Here is a 23,814-nt window from a genome sequence, read left to right as displayed (position 1 = left end):
CACTGAATCCATCTTTAGAATAGTGCACATTGCTAATAAAAGTTGCCACAGAAAAAAAGAAGAAAAAAAAAGAAATTCTATTATAATGTCGAACATTTAGCCCCATCAGTGCAACAGAATCTCATCATATTCAACACTGCTGCTGATTGCCTTTAAGGAAAATTCTCTATTTCAACCAGTTGTACTTCCTTATGAATGTCTTCATTGTCGCTCTAAGTGTAATGATAACTTTGCAAACTTTGAATCTGTTGTAGAGTTTCGGGGAAATAGAGTTTAGTGGAGGGCAACTAGCTTCCAGCAGCTTTCCAGAAGAAAATAGATTTTTATATGAATCCTAAGTGGGTTTTTTTCAGTCTGACTGGAATTGAAACACAGAAAACCGCCCTCTGTACAGATGTTTAGCTAACTGCATTAGCTTTGGCTCAATGTATGCAAGGTTGAGTGTTTGTTCTGGCAGCTCTAACTCCCGTGTTTCCTTTGAGTCAGACTGAAAACAACCTTTTAAAATGATTAATGTAGAAAGGAGCTCATGTTAATTACCTCACATAAGCCGTTTTCTGCAACTCCTCATTTCCCCAAATCTCTACCACAGAGGTGAAGGCTACAGAGCCAGTATGAAACTTCAAATCGCAGTAATGACATTAACAAGAAATACACCAGGGAGAAATACACCAGCATTCTCTGAATAAAAATGCTGTTGTTATCTATTAATTGGATTATTTAAAAAAGTACTTTGCTGGTTGTTCCTTTGCTATCAACAAAAGCTGAAACTTCTACAAATGCTGAACAGTAAAAATCTCCAATGGAAGGTAATGGAGTGATGCTCTAATAATGTGCAACCTGCAACCCTGCGATCCTGGAATAAGGGTAGATTTTTTTTTTGCGTACTTTCTCAATGAACGCGCATAAAGTACTGACATAAGTTAATACCGAAAGGTGCAATCAACCAATCATTTATTGCTGCAACATAAATAAGTCATAACATGTCATAATTGGTAATGACAGAGAATATGTGGCAGTGGTGTCTTCCTGGAAGAAGCTCAGTCAGATCAGAAAACTCTAAGAGAAAGAAAATCGGTGGTTTGTGTCTACTTTGAATGTGTGTGTGTGTTTGTCTGTGTTCTTGCCTCTTTGAATCTTTCCAGCGACTGTTCAGGCCCAAAGACAAACTGAAGTGGGACATCTTCACAGTGACAGTGCGGTCGACCGCTGGAGCGTAAAACATGCTCCGCTACTTTCTGCAGCGTGGCCGAGCCGATGACCCGAGAGTGACGTAGAGCAGAGACGATCTCGTCCTCCAGCAGCCAGCGGATCTGAATCACACGCAACAATGATAGCTTGTGTAGACAGAACCGCAACAGCAAACAATGGTGGCATTTTTCTGATCAGGCATCTGACAAACAAGGTCTAGTGTTACTATTGACATCCCTACACAGCAGCGACAGACATTAAATGATGATGATTAGATGATCTTTGAAATATTAATTTTTGATATTTATTTTGAGTAAATTGGTTTCCAATTTAATCAAGCTACAAACTTGAAATTTATAAACAAATATTCCTTCATAGCAGCCTTGGACTACAACAGGGGTGTCAAACTCAGTTCCTGGAGGGCCACTATCCTGCATGTTCTAGATGGTTCCCTCTTCCAACACACCTGATTCAAATGATCAGGCTCGTTATCAGGCTTCTGCTGAGCTTGATGATAAGCTGATTATTTGAATCAGGTGTGTTGGAAGAGGGAAACATCTAAAACATGCAGGATAGTGGCCCTCCAGGAACGGAGTTTGACACCCCTGGTTTTAACCTTAATGTTTTGATAACTAATGCAGGCAGTGAGAAATGGTCTTGGAGAGCAGCTGTCTTTGATATTGAAATTGACATTAGGTGGACATCAATAATAAGAAATACTGGAGATTAATGCAAAGGGCCCATTCTGAACAGGCACATGTTGAGCATTCAATGCACTTGTTCACTTTAATGTTATGATTTCTTCATCTGCGGGAATTTGTGAAGTTTATATGAGAGTCTGGTCAAATGTTGTGGGAATTGCTGTCTTGGAAATCTGTTTAATTCAGGAAAAAAAGTTCCTGTGTTGAATGTTTACTTCCATCCCTGTATATTAATGTAAATTTAAAAGAGTAAGAGCACTGTGAAGCATAAGTGTGCCCAGCAAATTTCAAAGAAACCTGATGTTAGCTTCAATATTTCTAGTGTACAGACCAAAATCCTAACCTGACACTTTTGTTACACTGAGAAGCAGCAAAACTTTTGATTTTCAAAATGTAATTTAAATCACTGATTTCACTGAATATATCTGGGGAACTAGAATTATAATGATGTGTTTTATTTGAAAGCAAACAGTGTGAACGCTCAGACAGGCTTCTAACCTCCTCTTCATGCTGCATCATTTTTTAATTACTCACATGAAGAAAAATTAACACTCACCTCGTCCATTGTGGCAAGAATTGCTAACTTGTGAGGAAGTGGGAGCTTGGACAAAGGATCACCAGAGACCCTGATGGAAGGCCACACAGCAGATACAGAATAAAAATCCCTCAGCAGGAAGATGAAATGAAACAATATTGTGGTAAACAATAAACTGTTAGGTGTTGAACAAACCCACCCGTCGACTCCACCTCCCCTCAGACTGTCCAACACCGCCATCAGCTCCTCGTCAGAGCGGTAAGAGGAGGGCTGTCCAGGTGAACGATTCAAGGATACGCTGCTCTCTGAGGTGTATCTACACAGAGAACCCACAAAAAAGAACTTTTATTAAGTCGAAAGGATATTCTTGTGCAAGATGCTGTCTAGAAAAAAGATACAACATGAGGATAAATGCAGTAAGAGAATCATCATCTAAAATGTGACCAGAATAAAAAAGCAAGAATCCAAGCGACAGAAATTTAAGTCCTTGTTTTTGTACCTAAACATCACACAACTCCTGCCAACTGATTCACGTGTGAACTACGGCTGCTGATTACTTTTATAATCAACTAATTTGATGACCACTTTCCCCATTAACTGATGAGTTTTTTAGTTAAAGAAATAGATGCTTGTACAAGAGAATTATTGATGTTTCTAACTGAAAAATTACTGAAAAATCCAAATCAATTATTTGTTTTAGCTCTGCTACACATTATCCCACTGAAGAAGCACAGCAATTTTCCATCAAATGATAGGAAGTAGAAACTGCGAGCCAACCTGTACATAAACAGTAAGCTTTCAAAACGGTGTGAGAAAGAAAAAAGGAAAAGCATTCAGGATATTTGCTTGCTCTCAGTGCTACACAGAAGTGGCATTGTTTGGTATTTTTCCACTTGAAAAAGGAAAAACTATATTTTCTCTGATATACTTCTAGTTCAAACTGATGAAAGAAAAGACAAATGACTGACGCATCTGCACATCTCAGCTGCTAGTTTGACTTTTCTCGAACAAACTGCTTTAGTGAGTTTCAGCTCTTTCCACAAACATTCAATCAGATCAAAATCAGGCTTCACTGAAACTCACTTTAGAATCTGTGGCGCCTCTCAGTGTCTTTATATGCATGCTTTGGGTGATGCTCCTATTGGAAAAAAAACATGGCCTGTGACTCAGACAGAGCTCTGACACTAGGCCGGATGTTTTGCTGCTTGATCATCTTCTGCACACATTCAAGGCTCCCAGTGCCAGATGCAGCAAAGCAGCCCCATAAGGCAGCTAAGCCTGCTCCATGTTTCACAGTGGGGATGCTGTTCTTTTCTCTGCCAGCATCATTGTTTCTTCAGTACATATAAAGTTGTGTTCAAAAAGCTTCGATTTTGTTTCATCTTGGGCTTGTCAACATGCATTTCAGAAAACTGTAGCCGGTTTTATTATGTTTCTCTTTCACAACTGCGCCTTCCTGGGCCGTCTTCTGTGGAGCCACTTTCATTCAGAGAGCAATGTACAAGGCACGATGAAAAAAATTCACAGACAGCACTTTTAAAAATCAAAAACTGTACCTGATTTAAATCTGGCTGCCATCCACTTGAAAGTAGTTTTTGCTGTGGTGTGATACAGTGCTTCTGTCATGTTTGTAGCTTTCACTGGAATTCTTATTACGTAAACATGCCAAGCACTGTCTGTGATGATCAATGAAGCACTTAAAGGCAACTTTGTAATTCTGAATTTCATTTTGGGGGAAGAAGAAGAAGCTAGAGGGAGTCAAAACTAGTGAGCCGGGCAGGTGGAAAGTGATGATTGTGTTGTTGCGAAAAGGAAACCCCATGACTGATCACTGTGAGTGGATGCACAGCACATTAAAACACTCATATGAACATTTCAGTGTTCATTTCAGAGCCAGTTTGTTTTGATAGTCAGCCCCTGGGGAATGAATTCTTGATGCACAACCATGTGAATGAAAGCTAAAGAAAACAATGAACATGCCCCTGGTCTTAAAGACTGAGGCTCTCCACTGTGTGCTGCTTCACCCCCCCAGTGGTAGCTGCAGATCCACCAGTGATGATACTTGACATGCAAGTTAAGTCATCCTGTCAACCTGTCCACTTTGACATTTATCTCCTCAGAGAGTTATCTTTATTTATCACCCCATTATCAAGAAGTGTTTGCAGGCCATTTTAGAAGATATTAGAAATTCAGGCCTCGAGTGCAAACAATTTAGCGAGTAAACAGAACATTTGTTTGTGGACAATAAAACACCATAGAGGGCCTGAACTGCAATGTGTTAAGGGATTTTAGAACCAAGAAAAGAAATAGAAATCAAACATATGTCCAAAAAAATCCGTGTCTTATCTTCTTTTCTTGCAAACTGACAGGCTCACATATTTGTATACTCTCACCTGTTATGATGGAAATCAGCCATGACTTCAATCTCCAGAGGTAGTGTCAGGACAAAAATATCCAGAGTGACTGAGAGCTCATTCAAATCCACAGATTGGAAGGCCTCAGCATTCTCCAGGCAGGAAATAATCTCACCTGCAATCACAACAGGGAAAAAAATCTCTGCAACAAATGCTTCGGTCTTATGGCTAGACGTCAGCGTTTGATAATTTAAAAAAGGGAAGATGGAAGCACAAGCAGTTTTGGTTCCATTTCCATTCATAGAACCACTGTGTCCTTATTCTGGGGAAATTAAGTGATAATGAGAGCTGCACTCACCAAGGCAGGTAGGCAGTGTTTGTATGGGCATGGAACCATGGCAGCTTTTCATGTTGACGGAGCAGGTGACGTGGACAAACAGAGGTGGCATGTCCAACTGCGGCCCCTCCGTCTCCAGCAGGGAGTCTCCCTCCAGGATGCTGAAGGAGTCCTGGTCCTGGTTGACGGTGTTGGAGTCTGACAGGGACTGGTCTTCACCCTCCCCATGAGAGTTGGTGCCCAGAGGCTCCTCATACTCCACCACCAAGTCCGTGTCGCTCTCCGTCATGATGCAGCAGCCTGATACATTTTCTGAACACAGAACAGCAGATTGGCCATTATCACATCAGACGACATCAGTGTTAACTTATCTCAACATCAGCTCAAGTGAATCAGACTTAATTTAACCTGCTAACTTGACTTATAAGTTTGCTTAACCTTACTTTACTGTGAGTGAACTTTATCTAACCCAACAAAGCTTATCTTGATCACCCGACCAAACAGAACCAACGTGAGCTTTACGAAACAAATTCTGACACTGAAATTATGTTAATGTTTAGGGTTTTTTTGTATTTAGTTTTCCTGTTGCTCTGTGACGCAGAAAAAGTCACAACACAGCATTATTTTTAACTGATAATATGAAGGTGATGTCAGAGTTACAGTTGATTACTTTGAAGAGTGTCAATTGCCGCAAAAAAACTACTCTAAAACGTGATTAACATTTCTGTGCCATCCTTACCATCTTCCGTAGCGGGCTCGGCCTCTGACACCAGGTCTTCAGTGGGTCTCCTCTCAATCTCCCCGTCCTCAGAGTCCTCCTGTGGAGAAAATCCACAGTGCAAAGGGTTCATCCAGTCTGATCAACAGCAGCATTCATGTAGGGATGTCACAAATGTTTCTCTTTATGCGCTCTTTGTCTCTTAGGTTTGAGTGCCAGGCTGCCTTATTTCTCCCCTTTGATATAGGTGTAGGAAGTTCTAATTTCTCTGTCACGTTTAAATAAAACAGCCTTTCCCCTATAGAAGCATTGAAGTGATAAAATATGACGTAGCGATAACACAAGAACAGTGAGAAATGCAAAACAAACTCACCTCTTTCTTGGATGAAGGTGGGCAGTAGAAGAAGTAGTGTGGATTGGAGGGAACGCTTTTGAAGTGCTGAGACAGGACTTCCATGAATTTATCCTGTCAAATTTGAAATTCAGATTATATCAGTTGAGTTTGTCAGCTTACTAAGACATGCACTTACTGACTACAAAGAGAGGAGTCTATGATTTAAAGGAATGCCAACATCAACTGAAACAATGCAGAAGGACTAGCCATTACATTTGCAAAGTTCAGACAATACCTGTATTATTTTGTGCAGCTCTGGGTACACTTCACACTTGGGCTGTGTCTGCAGCAGAGTCAGAGGGAACTCTGGGATCTTGGCTGCCTTGGCTTCATCCAGGATCAGTGGAGATGCAGGAGCAGAGGACTTCCCTCGAGATTCAGCTTCACTGGTGTCCTCCATTTCTATACTACTGCCAGAAATATCACAACATCAATAGCCAAGCCACCCCCAAGGAAAATGACTGCATGCCTCAGTCACTGTGTACTGAGTTCAAAGCATTGATGTGGCTGCAAACAAACTCAACGCATCTTGTAAATGTTGCAACACACAGGTGGCTAATTACACATCCTGTAAAAATAAATGCATTAATCAAAGCTTAACCAGCAACAGCGTGTGATATTTTGTCATTTTAATTGGAATGACTGGTGATATGACTGGTTTTAAAGCATTTCTTAGATCACTAATCATCATTTATGCAAACAACCTTCAAAGTAAAAGCATGTGGACAAGCATCACACAGTTCCAAGGAGACACGTTACTTACAAGTCAATGTTACACGAGTGGGAAATACTCATTAACAGGAAAGTTTTCCAATGATGGAATGATAGAACAGCTTTTAATTTTTATATATTAGAATGAATATTAATTATCATCCATCAGGACCTCAATTATAAGGACACAGTAGAACTATCACCTTTTTTGACAAAAATTGAAAATGTTTTTGCTTCTTAAATTAGAATTGGTAGCAGATTGTAAATGTCAGTCAGAATATTATTCTTTGACAATTAAAGAAACTTTGTCAGTACAAATATTTATTGTAAATAATTTGATTACTGTCACACTCGGCAGCTATTGTGTAGGAACAAACTATAAGGGTTTCCTGAATGTTTTTTTCTTGTGGATTACAGTTACAACTGCTATTGCAATTTTATATGCAATCATGAACATAAGGACACACCCAGAGTTATCATTCTGTTTTTTATATGTCTATATGTTATTTATTATACACTGTAAATGTATTCCAACATTCAAGGGTTAAATGGTCGACCAGAGTGTACAAATCCTGAACTCTGCTTTCAGGCATGGCCTGCTGCTCAACGTAGATTGTCACCATATTTACCTGTTATTAAAAAGCTGTAGGATCACACAGAAGGAGGTTCCAGCAGCTGTGCATCATTCAGGTGACACAGCAGCGGTACCTTTAATAATTATTTACATCTTCTGATGTGTCACTGTTCTCTAACTTGGTCTTATTGTCCTATTGTCTGAAATGAAGCTATTGTGAAATCAAAGTGGTCATGTTTAAGGATGGATACAGCCTTTTTGAAAATGTATTATTTATTTATTTTTAAGATAGTTCCTCCAGTAAAATCACATTATTTTTTCTTGTCTATCAAGTGGATTAATGCAGAGTTTTATGATGAGTTTTCAGTTAAATTTGCGGTGTTGTATTATTGCCCTTTGAGACCTCACAAAGCATACTCTGTTTTCTTCAAATTCCTTTAAAATGTATCTTTATCCAGATTACAAAACAGTACTTCAAGTAAATAAATGAAATGATTTTATAAAAATGCTAGTCTTTGTATGTTACTTTTCAGATAGTTAGATTTCATGTAGGACATCTGGCTCTGAAATTTCACCAAAACGGTGGAGATGAAAGGAAAGTAGTTTTTGCTTAACAACAACCCGCATTCATAGAACACAAAATGCAATTTTTACTGGAACCACTTTCTACTGAAGAAGCAGTCCTTATTTAGCCTAGCCACGCTAGAGCCATGTTCTGAAGGCACAAGGGTCTAGGGCCGCTCGACAGGGAGGGAGGCGGGCAAAAAGGTTGTCTATCAAATCCCTCTGCAGCAATTGGGTAGGTATACAACCAATCAACGCAACGAATAGGCTGACGTAGTTCCTAGAGCGCCGCCGGATTGTGGCTAAGTCCCATTAGCTTCCCAACCAACGGAGCCAACTGGCATATTAAGGATTTGCCATATCCCGTCGGCATAAGTCCAAATACGTCTTTCTTCTCAATGAAACACTTCAGTGACGTCCTTTGTTTATCTTTCAAGTTGAATTTTAGCTTCAAATCATTAAGGGCCATGGCCAAAGCCGAGTCGAAAGATAACTGTTTATTGTGCGCCGGTTGTTTCTGTCAGAATCGTCGCGCCTCTGTCGTCACTTCGTTACGCCCACCTTCTGACTCTACACTTCATGGTGATTCGTCCGGCCAGTTTTAGGAGCATCCAGCCTCGAGCCTTATGGAGGGTAACTAGACCCACCCTGGCAGAGAATTAAATTCGTTGCCGTGGGTTGTCTAGCGCGGCTAGGCTACTCCTTATTTTCACTGTCTGCAGTTTGATGTCCCTCACACTAATCTTTATTCTTTAACCTTTATGTAATAAATGATAAAGTCTTAAATGCTAATTGGGTCTAATATAAATTCCTTCTTCAGTCTTCTCACAAGGTTCAGTATTGCTTAATGTGATATTGCTGACTTGTTGATCTCACCTGTATGATGAAGCGACTGCAGCCCTTTCATCTGACTGATCCTCCTCGACCTCTCCGATGAGGAACGTGGCAGGACTAGTTGAAGGTTTGGGATTCCCTCCCCATCCTGTCGCGTTCCCGTGCTCCCTGAACACCCTGATGTGTCCACAGAGCGTCCCCAGGAAGGAGGTGATGTCGATCTCCTGCAGCGACTCCTCACAGTAGTCCATGGCCATCAGGACGTCCTGGGAGCTGATGTGGTAGGACTGCTGCAGGCTGCGGTAAACACCTGAGGAGCACAAGTAAAGTTACAGCCTCTGACTTGCATTTGTGTTTTAAAAGAACACTCTGGTACGAAGAGAGAGGGGAAAAAACAGGTTCTCCAGGATGGAACTCAGGGGCACACCACAAGAAACGTTTTGTTCCCTACATCTGGACTACTCCCATTTCTAAATGGTTTCCATCTATACAATACTAGCCATAGGTTAAAAAAAAAAAAACTTTTCAGGATACTACCTCATGGTGCTGACTGAGAGAATGTCAAGAGTGTGCAAAGCTGTCATCAAAACAAAATGGGGCTACTTGAAAGAACTGAAAACAAAAAAAAGCACTTTTTTGATTACTACATAATTCCATATGTGTTTTTTCATAGTTTTGATGTCAGTGAGAATCTATAATGTAGAAAATAACTTAAATTAAAAAAACACATTGAATGAGAAGGTGTGTCCAAACTTTTGACTGGTAGTGTAAACTTTTAATATATTCTTTCATTTACAGCATAATCTTATTTTATTTTTTAATTTAGTATTATCTTACGTATTTGGTAAGAACATATCAGGTGTTGTGTGTGTCAAAGCTTGATGTGTTATTTTGCTCTTTGCCACAGGGCTCACTTCATGGTTATTGAGGCCACTGTTCTCCTGGGAACACTCTGGCCTTCAGAAGTGATTTTTAAAGCCTTACTCTCATCACAGTGTTGTTGTGGAGGCAGGTTTGGTTTTTGTCATAAGCAGTACAAATTGTAGGACCTCATAAACACACGTTTACCTGTTCTTATTAGGTCCAAAACAATTAAAAATGTCTTGCATGGACTTCAACTAAGGTCTCAACACAACAAGGACTATTAAAACAAAACTGACATCTGACCACAGTTATCATACCAAAATGCCAAAAAGTTCATACATATTTTAATTTATAAAACAAGGGTGAAAAAAATAGAGTGAGTACTTTCTGAAGTGACTGTATCCCTACACTTAGAGTGTATGCTGGATGATGGAGGTCACCTTTGACGTAGCTCTGGTGGTAATGTTCCTGGAGGAGGCTGCAATAATGGGCCAGCTCCTTGGGTTTGTGAGGCTGAGCCAGGAGGTCTGTCCAAGGGGACGGACTGCTGCGGTCCTGAGACAGAGACCTGCCAAAGGAAAATAGTAGAGGACACACATATAGAGAAAGGAAATCAACATGCTCGGTTAGAAAGGCTGAACAAGGACCTGCTGAACCCACATGGAGTGAAAGTTAGTGTATTCATTTTCAGCAGATTTATGTTCATCTATATTCATTCCATGTAAATATGCATAAGCATTTATCGAGCTTCAACCCAGATCTGCACTATAGTAAGCAACAATACAGTAAGGAAGCCAATAAGCCACAGCAGCATTTAAAGGGCTGGATTTGGGGGGAATCATATCAGGACAACATGGAAAGACATGAAACATGTTAAAGATCTCCATCGCCAACAATGGTGGTTTTACAGCAGTAGAGAAGTGTTTCAGTCTGGATCACCAATTATCGGCCAAATTTCATGTCTATATTTTTGTCTTTAAAACATGGATTAATGCAAATTAGAATTTGAAACCATTTAAAATTTCACTTTTTGTGGCATTTGCCTATCACAGTCTGTCTCACAAATCCAACACTTCCTTGTTGAATTTAGGCTTTAACTCAATTTAAAAGTGTGTTTGTTTTAACTTAATTGACATCATGAAGTTCCATTTACAAGCTAATCTGTCTATTAATTTGATTAGGATAACGGTGTAAAGGTCTCTGGACTGTATCTGAATAATCAGACTCCCCAACCATCATGTGGGAGACAAATTTGTGTCTCTTTGGTGCTCAGAAAATCATATTTGTTTGATGTCAGAATAGATGATTTCAAGACGGTTTGGTTTCTATTCGCTGTCCAGTTTGTGTACATATATTTATCGTTCTTTTTAAATTGTTACTGTTTATTGCTGTTTTTTTTTGCTTTGACACCAAATGGGAACTGGTATCCTAATCTTGTTGTACCTGGTACAATGACAATAAAGGCTATTCTATTCTATCACTTTACAAACAGGTTACAAACAGGTCACCAGTGTGTGAGGTTCTCCCAGTGGTTGAAACCCAAAATGTTACAAACCACGGTTTTAATCTCTAACAAGATGTCATATTTTAAAAGCTCCAAAGTGTCAAATCCCTTATCTTAAAAGTGACTAATGCTGTCAAAGTAACATAGTGGAGAAGAAAATACAATATTGCCCTCTGAAATATAGAGGAGTAAAATAAGTACAAGTACCTCACTCTTTTGTAATCAATAAACAAAACATAAGAGTGTAAAACATAACACTAATGTTTGATTTCACGGTCGACTGGAGGAAAAGTAGCTCTGCAACAACAAAACATTGATCTAAAACAGAGCTGCATGATAAATCATTTCAGCATCAGCAGTCACCGTCTCTCGTGTGGTGTGATATTCTGTGAAAGAAACCCTCGGTAATTCTTGTTGATGAATATTGTTGCCACAAAAAAGTCTTAAGAGAAAACTCTGTATACGCACACAACCAGACAGTAGATTTATCAACCAGGGCTATAAATCATCAATCCCTGCACAATACACAAAGTAAGCAAACAGCAATGCATTCTGGGTTGCTGTGCTTTTAATTATGCCAACATGTCTCTTCCTACTATCTTGAGAGAAAGAGATGTGAGAAGTGAAGACGGAGGTGTCGAAACTACCAAATAAAAACGGCTTTGCTAATTCTCAGTGATACCAATTACTTATAACACACTGATCACGTGTCACCTGTCAAACCAAACCAGCACCAATGAAAATGCAGCATTTATACCATTTCTATGCAGAATAAACCCGTGTTTCCTCCTAAGCTCCTCCAGAAGTTGCTCGTCTCCTTGAGAAATATTAAAAGTAATTGTAATTGAGAGTGAACGTGGGGGAGAGAGCAAAAGAGGAAGCATGAGCTAGCATATTAAAAAAAAGCACCCACGTCCCTCCCTGACGACCTTTAGTTAATTTAGACCCACAATACTGCAACAACACTGAAGACTGACTTGGCAGCGCTGCACTATTATGTGTATGCAGCAACATGAGCCTGAGGAGGAAGCGCAGACAGCCCTGGGAAGGGAAGATGCCTTTGGAGCCTACAGTATTAGAAAAAGCGACACTTTCCCACTCTAGAGAAGACAAGCGCGTCCCTAAGTTCTCAGAGACGTCCAGTGAAAGCTGAGCAGCACCGAGAAGGAGAGCAGACAAACAGAATCAAGCTGAGCTACCTGAACTTCATCTGCTGATACATCTCCCAGGATTCTGCATCTTGAGCTCTATTCTCACCAGTGAAGACAACCAGAGACACACAGGTTAACAACTGGACTGCACCGTATGAAAATCCAAGGGTCAGTTACATGGTGTCTTTTAATATTTGGATCCTGTCAGTGACTTACTGTCTGCAGCTGAATCCCCTACCTGAAGAAGATGTCCCTGGGCTGGCGGCTGGAGTTGGGATGTACCAGTTGCTCTTTCAGATGCTCTAGTGAGCAGTTGTAGACGTAAACGGGTAACTTTAACTGGCAGCTGTCACTGGTGCTCTGCTGGGAGATCTGTCTGCTGAAGCTGATGTGGAGATCTGCCTTCTGTGGTTCAGAGAACTGGACTCCCTCTTTTTCTCCCGGGTCTGGAGAAGTTAGAACAGGAGATATTGTCGTCAGATTGATTAGCCTGATTTTTGTGTAAAACGCGGAAACAGCACTGTTTAAGGTCTTCCCTTAGCTCCCTTTGGATCAGAAAGCACAAGCGTTTCGACTATAACCTTGCAGAAAAGCATTTAACTGACCTGAGCCTGGCGTCCCAGCCTCTGTCTCTGATACTCTGCTGTCCCAGCTCTCCTGGTCCAGGATATGGGAGACGGCAGGTCCAGTCAGGCCCTCTGATGCAGGCGAGAGCAGAGGTGACCTGGCTGTAAAGGCTCCACTGCTGGAGCTCCTTCGCATTTTACCAGCCAGACTGAAGCCAGACTCAAAGCCCTCCAAGCCAATGGTGGAACCAGACAGGGAATCAGCCTGAGATTTATTGCTGGGAGTCAGAGTATCATCCTCCTGCGTGCTGATGTTACTCCGAGGCTCCGTCTCCAGACCTGATGCCATCAGCATCAGAATATCTGTAAAACAAACACAGCATCAACATTTAACTGGTTTGCAACGTAAGCTATAAAACCTGAAAACCGCGCTAGAGAAATGACAGCTGAAGGTCAACCTGTGAAGGTAGCAGGGAGGAAGGTGAGGAGGAGCTGCTGGGAGCTGATGTACTTGGCGTAGCACCTCCACTGCGGCGTTGAGCAGCTCCTCTCCAACAGCAGAGGCTCTTCATCCACCAGGTCTGCATTACTGAAACTCTGCCAGACAGGAGAAGGAAATGCTTTTATCACAGCAAGAAACAGTAAAAGCAGGTTCTTAAAGCTATCCTGTGGCAAAATTTAAGCTTCAGATGGTGATATTTCCTCAAAATTATTATATTTTAAAGGTCTCAAAAATGACAGTATAGATCATTAACATTAATCTGAAGTCTTGGGGGGGGCTGCACTATGCAACTGTAAAGTAATTCGTGGCTCAGCTGCAACCAACAGTAACATGACAAAAATGAAGGAAATTTCCGTGAGGTGAGAAGTGAGGGGACAAGTACAGAATCAAATTAAAAATGTAAGTGGTAAGTAAAAAATGCAGACATGAAGAAATTCTTGAGTTCTCTCTACTCCGAGCCATGGCTGTGCTGTTTCCACAGTGGTGCAGGACTTTATACTGCTGTAAAAAAAATGAGGTGAGAGTGAACAAAAACAAGACAGGGGCAAATAAAACATTCAGAAACTGCCACTATACCCACCACCAAAGACTCAGATGTCATCTTAAGAAGCGAGAAAGTGTTGAGCAGTTGTGAGCATGTGAAGAAGGTCAAGTGAGTGCCTGTCACCATTTGTGCTTATGGAGAAGAAAAATTCCCCGACAATGACGTTTTTTGGCTGTCGCACATTTGTTGAAAAGTCAAGACGAGCACATGATCGTGTGATTTCAATTAACGTGATTACCTGTAAAGTGCTTGTAGATCCCATCACCTCTTTGCTGCTGCCAGTGGTGTGGAATGAAGTCATAGTGTCCTGTCGGTCTGGAGGCTTCGCACATTCCTCTGAAAGCACAAAACAGATGACACAGAAACTGATGATTCAGAAGCCCCAGTGACTCATCTGTATTTCAGAAACTCGACGTCAGAATGCGTCATCACTTAAAGCAGGTCTGCTAATGTGGCCGTCAGGCTTTGAAAAGTCTCCCACATCAGCTAGATTAACCTCACAGACATGCACTGACCTTTGATAACAGGTAAAGAGAAAGGAGCTACGTGCCCATCCCGTTCTCGCTCTAAGATGTGGTGCATGAAGGCGGCATGGTCGCGGCCGGCTAACGGGATCTCTCTGTCGCTGAGCTCGTGCTCCAGGCTGCTGTGGAAGAGGCTGAGCAGGAGTTCGTTGGGCAGACAGGGGGAGCTGTGAATCTGCTCCTCATTCTCCACCGCTGAGCACGAAAAGGTGAAGACAGACTTCGTGACTTTCAAGCCTGTGGTTTTTTTTATGTCATTTTGACTGAAGTGAACAGTGTAGATGGTTTATATGAAAAACATTACCTGTACTGAATGTGAGGAAGAAGAGTTCGACCTGCTGACACTTTGGAAGCAGCTGAATGAGGTCAAACTGGAAAGGAACCATGTGGATGCTGCCCTCAGGGCTCGGTGCATCTCCTGTAAACGCACAGGAAACTAATCAATCAACTTACAGAGGTATGTATTGTGAAGCATTACTTTAGTGTTTCGCTGACAGGACCTCAACAGCACTTAAAAATGAATCAATGAAAACTAATGTGCGAGTGTCAAATCACTCTTGTAATTAAAGAATTACGGATGTGGAAATTATTTTGTGAAAAAGTTACCTCGTGTATCCTTGAGTCCAGCTGGCAGTGAACACACCTGATCCTTATTCTGACACAGCTGGCTTAAATACTCAAAGGTCATCATGGTGGACATACAGGCCAGATCCCTCGGGAAGATCTAGAACAACACAACAGGTCACTGTTAATGAATGTTGAAAATGATCTTGTTCTGATGATACTGTTCTGAACTGCAGCAGAATTTCATATGTATTTTTCAACTGATTTTTCAGTCGAAAATGATGTGAAAGCAGGGGATTTTCATTTACAGTTTTAGTGTTGGTCAGGCCATGAGAGGATCCGGATGCTGCCGCCTCTCCTGTTTTCATTTCAGTGTTGTGGCCTAGGACAGTACTTAATTTGTTTGACTTACCTTTTAATGTAGTGTGTTTATCTATTGATTATGTTCTGATTTCTATTTGTTCTTGATACAGTTTCACATTGGAAATAAAGTGATCGCCTTGGGTTTGAGGGATCACACGTTAGCTAGCTGTCTACATATGAAACCAGGAAACTCAGAGAGGACAGTACAGATACAGAGAACACAGCACCAAACTGAGCTGAGATTTACACTACTGAGTGCGTGTGATGGACCAGCTCCTGCTGAATCAGTTATACATACTGCTTGAGGGATCTCCTGATACTTCAGGCCCTGGAAGTGGCGATTCTGGTCCGTGCAGTTCATCACTGTGCCACTCTGTGGCTCCACCCAGCATTCAGTCACAAGATTCAGCTCCGTGTCCATGTCCACAGCCTCCACCTCGGTGTCGTTGTCGTCGTCCGTGGAGAAGCTGGAGTTCCATGAAAGGCAAAGATATCAAGACGAAAAATGAGACATTACAGGTTAACCGATGCTATATAAAAACTATCAATGAAGAATGTACACAGAGTCATTCTTATTTTTACATTTTCCCACCCAATTAGTATAACACTATGAGCAGAGTTTTTAACATAAGGTGTTCTATGCAGATGATTGCTACCTGTCCTTAGTCGAGGTAGAGTGAGGTGGAAAGAGGATATACTGGACGATGCATGAGTGACTCTCTCTGTCCATGTCACCTGGCATGCCCTGAAAACAAAAACAGAATTTTGTGGGAACAACGTGTTGCCACAAATACAACTGCACACAAATAGACAGAAACATTAAAGCTCTGAACTTCAATCCAGGAGTGTCCTGCTGTTCTTTACCTTTACTGGCAGTTCAATCACCATGTTAATGATGCCTTCACCACTGGCAGCAAAGTGGAAGCCTTCTGAAATTCGGATCCTACACAGACATAGAACAGTTTTGGTCAAAAATTACACAAAACACCCAATGTGACATTAAACCCACACAGCTGAGATGGCTATTATTCTGTAATCACAGCTGTTTCTGTCATGAAATATGAACATTTTTGCATACTTTTTCAATAAATTTGTTCAGAAATGAATGTATGAGGGGACCCCAATGTGTGTAAATCCAATCACAAATTTTTAAGATGCAAGACAAAAAAAATGTAACTACAGGTTAGGGAAAGGTCTGCATACTTCAGGCTCCGAATAAGTGACTTAATCCTCTTTAAAAGCATTCTCTTCAAAGGCAGCACTTTGATCTAAAAGTTGCTCCTCAGGCAGGAATTAAAGAGAAAAAAGGCATTTCTAATGAGAGCAGTAATCAGCTAAAATCATTACCATCTTCTGGCTTTTGAAGAAAAAACTAAACACCACAAGAGGGCGATCACAGCACTCCAGAAACACCAGAAGAAGCTTTGAGAAGACATTGAGGCAGCAATCATGATTGATTTTCAGATCATTGCCACAAAACAAAGTTCCCCTGTGAAATAAGGTTTCTTTTCAAACTGTCAGATAATAGTTTTTGTGAAAAAAGGTAAATATATACATTATCAGTCAAAAGTTTGGATACAGCTTCACATTTAATATTTTTTCTTTATTTTCTTGACTATTAACATTGTAGATTCTCACTGAAGGCATCAAAACTGTGAATGAACACATATGGCATTATCTATTCATTCATAGTTGTAATGCCTTCAGTGAGAATCTACAATATAAATAGTTATGAAAATATAAAAACCATTAAATGAAAAGGTGTGTCCAAACTTTTGACTGGGAGTGAAAACACAACTCAGCAGGAGTAGAGATCTATAACAGACCACAAAAGGGGGGAAACCCCCCCAAAAAAACTATCAAATCGAGAAAAACAGAAAATTATATAATGGGAAATCAATGAGGTTGTGGAAATATAGCACAGTGCAGAAAAACACACATGAAAAAACAGCTGAGAATGTTTGATTCATGAGAATCTCATGAATCAAACATTCTCATTTGTAGGGTAAATGTGGGTGGAAAGTTTCCCTGTCCATAATTTGATGTTAAACTGTCTCTTAAGAGTTGCAAAGCATCACTGAATGTGACAGCTTTGGTTTATTAACCCTTTAAGCTTCAGTCAATTCCAGCCGTTTTCAGTACAAAAAATCGCTAATATTCTATTTTTAAATAAAAAAAATTACGAAAAATACGGGGAATATTGGACGCACATCGCGAGGTGCATTTCCTTGAAAACGACCGATTCGGGGATTTTATACCGACTTCAGGACATGTTTTGGACAAAATAGTTTACTGGCTTGTGTCATCTGATGTAAAAGGTTGGATTATGGCCGTTTTTTGTGGAATCTTTTTTTTTGTGTGTAATAATAAACCCGGAAATGTGAGTCGCGCTGTGTGCTTTGAAGCCGTGTATAGAGAATGGATGGATGAATATTTGTTTTTGTCGGACAAATGTGTTTTTCTCACCCGCTGTGGTAATCGCATCTGAAAGTGGTTTATACCGGCGGATTCATGAGAATCTAAGCTTTCCATTGGTGTATAGTGTTTGTATAATCGCGTTTGCACCCGTCGGACATTCTTGAAATTCCTATGCAAATTAGTAGGTGTACCGCCGGCGGTACACTGAAGCTTAGGACCACAAACTATTGAAACACAAGGAGTCATCAGACTTTTAGACGGTCAGTTTCTCTTTTGTACTGTCTTTCACTAACTCATTTCAATCACTTCTACATTGCAGGTCTTTACGGAACCTGCTGTCTTTCACTGACAGTAGCTTAACAGAGTCAGAGCAAAAGTAATTAGTGCATGAAAACAGTATTTTGGTTAGAAAAGAGGAAGTGAGAGCAGCTGAGTGTGACACCACTGTCATACTGAGGAAAAAAAAAGTTCTGTTGAAATTAATATACTGAATTTATCAAGACATCGAATAAACAGAGCAACAGTAAAATGAAACAGCAAATGAGAAAGCAGAAAGGCTTCTCAGTACAGTACAATAAAGTATACTTAATACTAATATATAGACAGGAGAAATTAGAAATGCAGGGCTCCGCCTCTTACAAACAGTTCACATAAAGGCCTGTTTCTCTCTGCAGCTGAGTTCAACACTACAAAACAGCATCCATGAGCGAAACCCTATATAATCCCACAATTAATAATGTATATAAGCAAGGAAAACATTTTCTGGCATTCAAAACCAAATGTATTCTTTTTCAGAGCAAACATACAATACAACATGACATGAATATGGCCAAACTAGTGTGGTCTTTTTGCGTGAACTCACTCAGACAGCATGGACAGGATGTGAGCCACAGCCTGGGTGGCCACCGCTGGTCCTTGGCTGCTCTGCACGGCCCAAACCCACCGCTGGTGCAGGAAGTACCGGGACAGAGACGCCAGGGTGGAGGAGGCCGTCCGGTTGGCCGCCATGCTCAGGGGCACGGTACTGTTGGAGGGCAGCGGGAAATTCTCCATGTTGAAAATGAACGGAGTCCTGAAGTCCAGCGGCAGCTTCTCATACCTGCAGAAGAAGTTCATCAAAATGTGTTGAGCTGGAAGCCTCCTTTCACACAGAGGATACATTGCTGGAGCTTTGTTTTAACCCTCTGAACCACGAGAATTTGCTGAGTGTTCTTGGTCCTGCCTCATTTTTACTCTCTGTATGCTGATTTTTGTTAACTGCACTATAAGTACTAGCACGTCTATAGAAGCAGCACAACCATTGCTAAACTCACAGGAATTCAAAATGAATCATAATTTTAAAAAAAAGAACATAAAAAGAAAAAAAAAAGTTATATTTCTTCTCATTTTTTTAATGCAAAAAAATGGAATCAACATGTACAACAATTTTTGCAGTTTCCACAAGTGTGACCAATATGCAAAAAAACTAATAAGTGGCTTTACACCTACTGTAGTTGTTTACTTACATTTTGAACTAGTTTTCATACTTGTATTTGCTGTGTAAGCAGCCCAGTTCAGCCCACAAGTTCCTGTTTTGACTGCAGCTGAGTCACTAATGACTTCACTGTTGCTCTAAGGAGCATTGAAGTTTTTGTTTCCTACAGAATCAATGTTTCTGATGATTTTTAATAATTGATTTTGATGAATTAGCAGGATTTTAAACTTTAATATGATTAATTTCCCCAACTGAAGGGCACATCACACATTTGTCTACTTATAGCAGATATTTTCCAACTTAGTTTTTTTTTCTTCCATATTTCTCTCCTTTTTCGTTTTCTACAGAATCTATTTTGCGCAGAAGGTCTATTTTGGTGAATTTTAAAGCGTTTTCTTAGAGACAGGCTCTTCTGCTTCTTATGATGACGTCCCATCACATGCACTGACCGTATGAGCAGCTTCTCCAGAGGTTTATTGAGCACCACCACACAGGGTCTGTCTGACAGCGCAGGCTTGGGCACAGGGATGGAGGGAGATTTAGACGGAGAAGGATGGCCAACAATCTTCCTCTTTGCCTTAGGCGTCGCCTCTTTGTTTTGAACACGATGAGGGAAGCGAAGTTTGAGGATTTGCTCTCGCAGCTCGTCCACAATCTGATGAAGAAGAGACAGGAGGAAGGCTTCTGAGTAATGAAATGAGGGGTGTGTTTAAGTCCAAGTATCAGAAAACATTCACAGGAATGGCTTACTCCATGTTTTCTCAAGTTACTCAATGATTTTCCAATTAATAACAGTTTTGTTCTGGTTCATTTTCATCTTACAACATGTATCCCTACTGCTCTATTATTTTTCTACACATTCAAAAACAGAACACTTCAAAGCACTAAATACTGTAAGATTGATGAGCGGAAGTAACACCTCTCGGACAGTTGACAGCAAACACTATCATATTCACAAAGATGGGATTTGCTTCAGAGGCAATAGATTGTATTGTGAAAGTGCCACTGACAATGTATCCCCCCTTAGTGTGTGAGACTCTCAGTACCTTGTTTCTGACATGGGCTGGTGTACCAATAGGGAAGCCCAGACGCAGCACCATGCAGGGTGTCTTGGAGATGAGACGAACCAGGTAGAAGGAGGTGGGAGGCTGATCAGATGAACTGCAGAATTAATTGCATTTTAGTTTATTTCAGGATTAATTTTCACACAGAGAGTTGGTGCAGCATGAATACCTACTTGTAAAAAGGAAAACATGGTGTGATCTCAGGCATTGGTACCCAACATTTCTGCTTGTAACCCCTTAAACAAAGCTAAGCACAGCTACTCACTTTTCACACTTCACATTAAAAAAATGGGAAATTTTGGAAGAAATAGATTTTTTTTCTTATCCCTTTGTGATCCCCTCTAAATAATGCTGAGATCCTTTGAGAAGGTTATTAGATTCCCATGTATCCGTTGTGTTTTCACTTGTCAAGCACCACTTGCATTGTGTGTTTTCCATAAATAAAGACATTTTGACAGTAAATTGATGCAGAAATGGCACAAATGGGTGCATGGCCATTCATCAAAATTTAAAACGTTAAGTTTTTAATGGTAAAATTTCCACAGGGAAAAGGAAATGAAACCTGAACCATACCTGTATATGAGTTTAACGTATGAGTAACCCTCCACCAGCACAAAGCTGCTGCAGTCCCTCAGCAGGGACGTGAGGGCCGAGTGGGAGATGCGACACTGAATGGTGCTGTAGCGTCCGTTGTTTCCAGCTGTGTGCAGGTGTTTGGGGACAGGTCTGCAGAAAAAAAAATATGAAGGTAATTAAATGAGAGAAACAAATATAGCTGATGAGAAAACTGAACGTCAAGACTTCGTAAAAGACTATCACTAATAACATTTATCAGTGGACTTGTGTTACTTGTGCTCAAAGTTGTGCAAATCATCCACGCATACTAAAACAGAGTTGTATATTTCTCACATGTCATGTTCAAGGATGATAGCAATCCGATGCATGTGCAGCCATCTCTGCCAGAAGTTGGCATCCATGGAGAGGATGGGTTTCCAGTATGATGCAAACTGGGACTGAGAGGAGTCTTTGGATCCGCTGTGCTGCAAAGACAGGACCTGCCAGAGGAGGAGATCATTCATTTAAAAGGAGGTAAACAAAGAGAAAACACAAAGTTCAACTGGGATAGCATCATTCATTTAAGTGTCGTCTCAATAGTGTTTGGGGGTTTAAACGCCTGAACACAAACCGGTCTCTGGGTGTTTTCTGATCGTGTGAACACTGACTTGGAATAAAATTACTAAATGTGCTCAACAGTAACTCAGTTCTCAACTTACAGTTAAATATGTGTTGATTTTTGTGGCATGACAGAGTTTCATGAATCTAAAGAGCTATAGGACTATTTCAGATGTGCAGTTTTAATGAAAAACAGTCATTAAAGTGGCAACGTAACAGTGTTATTTCTTTTAACTCACATCTTTCTTTAATTGGAAACAAAGTCATATCTGCTGATACTAGGCCTTCACCAATTTTATAAAACAGCTCTTCAAAGACATCCAATTTTCAAATTTGTTTTGATATATGGCAAAATAACTTCATCACACTGCACGAAAGACATTTTTGGATTCTCTCTGCTTCTGGCAATTGTTGTGCTGTTTTCATAGAGACGCATAACTTTTATATTGCAGTGAAAACTAAGCCCACAGTGAGTGAAAAGCAACTAGGTGGAGTTCAGAGGCTTAACCATATCTTCTTCCAAACTGCTAAAGAGTTAGCTGATGTTTTAGTGGAGTTAACTTGTCCCCCTAATGTTTAACGACAATCAATGACTGCACAGTACCGGAGTCGTAGAGCCAGGAGGGATGTAGAACAGAGGAACTCCATTTTTGGTGCTCTCTGGAATCGTGTAGTTTTCAGGAATTGAATTAAACGACTGAAGATGCACCAACATCTGATCGGTCTGGTTGATGCTGGAAGATCACACAACACATCGCGGTTACACAACAACACATCCTCCATTAGAAGAATACAGCAATGTGTCCTGAAAAAGACTCGGGTACCTCTGCAGTGTGTTCCAGAAGCGGCGGATGACAGAGGTGCGGTATGGACTGGTAATGGGTTTCCTCTGGGTGCAGCTGATGTCGTGCAGGATGTCGTAGCTTCCCTCCATCGTCACCTCCACTCTGGTGGTTCTCTTGGAGGGATCCAGCGGCCAGGAGGCGGCCGCTAGGTACTCGATATGCATGTTGTGCTTCCATAACAGCACCAGCTTCACCTCCAGCTGAGTCCCACCTTAAGAAACCAGGAGCTTCACTCTCAGCTAAAACAAAATTCAACACTGTATTTTTTGAGCTACGAGCTCGTGGATTTTGTCAAGGACAGACGTTTACCTTTAGTGAGGCTGATCTCTCTGATGGTGTAGCCCTCCCTCAGTCGAACTGACACCACGCTGACTAAATGAGCATGGACTTCCTTCTCTGTGTGCTTCTTCCTCCTCATAACCAGGGCAGGGTTACCACTGGCTGATACCAGGTGCTCATTGAACAGTTTGTGCTGGGAAACTGGAAAAAATAACGAATGTCAATGTAACCGACAAAAAAAATAATGATAGATTATGATATAATAATGATAGATAGATAATTATTATTATTGTAAAATATGCAAAATCTTGGTAAAAGTGTGTCTAAAGCATCACATTCACTGTAAGTGGGTAAGTAAGATCCCTGCGCTGGACAGTCTTAGTAAAGCAAAACAAATAAATATAAAAATAAAATCTATAAATTCCTCTAGTAGTTCTAGTGAGTATTTCAAATTAAAACTACTGTAAAATTATGGTTGTCTATTGCAACTGATGACAGAATCGCCAAGAATGAGTGTATGTTACTGTATGTCCAAGGAAATCCATCATATTTTCATTTAAAGTTTGTGGATTTAGAAAGATTTGTAAAGATAAACCTGATAAACCTTCCCTACAGCGCCAAAACGACACTGTTTACACTTGTCCCACATTTTTAACTGAGGAGGTTAAGAGCTCAGAAGTGTGTCAGCAAAGTAATAGCAGAATCTGTTTCATGGCATATAGTACACATAGTTGTCTCACCACAGAAGTACTCAGAGTTCATAGACTCAGGAGTCTTGAGGAAGGAATATGTTAAGAAGGCCTTGTGGTAGGCATTCATCTCTAGGCTGTCATGGTCCACTTCAGGACAGCTGGGCAGGTACGAGCCGAAGGTGGCTAATGAGATGAACTTCATCAGCTCTACGTTGGGGATGTAGCCAAAGCTGCAGTCGTAGGAGTATGCACCTCCAACCTAGAAATGGGCAAACACAATTCAAAGAGGAGCAGCAGGAGACTACAACAGCTCCTAAATTGATCCCACAGAATCCCGGCTACTGTTTTTAAGTACACTCACATCTATCCTAGTT

At 40.7% G+C, this 23,814-nt stretch overlaps 1 protein-coding gene across 15 annotated transcripts in view; it reads right to left on the bottom strand.

The window, feature by feature from the left end:
- The window catches only part of szt2 (SZT2 subunit of KICSTOR complex), a 113,817-nt gene that overhangs the window by 82,976 nt on the left and 7,027 nt on the right, over positions 1-23,814 (bottom strand). For 12 of the 15 annotated variants that reach the window (XM_051947745.1, XM_051947749.1, XM_051947753.1 and 9 more), the window contains exons 8-36: positions 23,489-23,699; positions 22,779-22,949; positions 22,449-22,680; positions 22,229-22,358; positions 21,361-21,506; positions 21,025-21,177; positions 20,434-20,548; positions 19,837-20,042; positions 18,776-19,012; positions 16,360-16,438; positions 16,152-16,240; positions 15,794-15,962; positions 15,175-15,292; positions 14,873-14,986; positions 14,560-14,763; positions 14,283-14,380; positions 13,457-13,595; positions 13,038-13,361; positions 12,671-12,878; positions 10,218-10,345; positions 8,956-9,223; positions 6,466-6,640; positions 6,210-6,302; positions 5,858-5,936; positions 5,140-5,430; positions 4,821-4,956; positions 2,627-2,743; positions 2,449-2,518; positions 1,128-1,313 (exon numbers count right to left, since the gene is read on the bottom strand). In XM_051947745.1, coding sequence (XP_051803705.1) covers positions 1,128-1,313; positions 2,449-2,518; positions 2,627-2,743; positions 4,821-4,956; positions 5,140-5,430; positions 5,858-5,936; positions 6,210-6,302; positions 6,466-6,640; positions 8,956-9,223; positions 10,218-10,345; positions 12,671-12,878; positions 13,038-13,361; positions 13,457-13,595; positions 14,283-14,380; positions 14,560-14,763; positions 14,873-14,986; positions 15,175-15,292; positions 15,794-15,962; positions 16,152-16,240; positions 16,360-16,438; positions 18,776-19,012; positions 19,837-20,042; positions 20,434-20,548; positions 21,025-21,177; positions 21,361-21,506; positions 22,229-22,358; positions 22,449-22,680; positions 22,779-22,949; positions 23,489-23,699 — 4,686 coding nt within the window. The remainder of the gene's footprint in view (positions 1-1,127; positions 1,314-2,448; positions 2,519-2,626; positions 2,744-4,820; positions 4,957-5,139; positions 5,431-5,857; positions 5,937-6,209; positions 6,303-6,465; positions 6,641-8,955; positions 9,224-10,217; positions 10,346-12,670; positions 12,879-13,037; positions 13,362-13,456; positions 13,596-14,282; positions 14,381-14,559; positions 14,764-14,872; positions 14,987-15,174; positions 15,293-15,793; positions 15,963-16,151; positions 16,241-16,359; positions 16,439-18,775; positions 19,013-19,836; positions 20,043-20,433; positions 20,549-21,024; positions 21,178-21,360; positions 21,507-22,228; positions 22,359-22,448; positions 22,681-22,778; positions 22,950-23,488; positions 23,700-23,814) is intronic. The other 3 variants (XM_051947746.1, XM_051947756.1, XM_051947757.1) reach the window with 1 other exon arrangement.

The sequence above is a fragment of the Acanthochromis polyacanthus genome, chromosome 4, assembly GCF_021347895.1.
Source record: "Acanthochromis polyacanthus isolate Apoly-LR-REF ecotype Palm Island chromosome 4, KAUST_Apoly_ChrSc, whole genome shotgun sequence".
Lineage (NCBI taxonomy): Eukaryota > Metazoa > Chordata > Actinopteri > Pomacentridae > Acanthochromis > Acanthochromis polyacanthus.
Note: the sequence above shows the minus strand (reverse complement) of the source record. Positions and strands in the feature narration are given on the sequence as shown.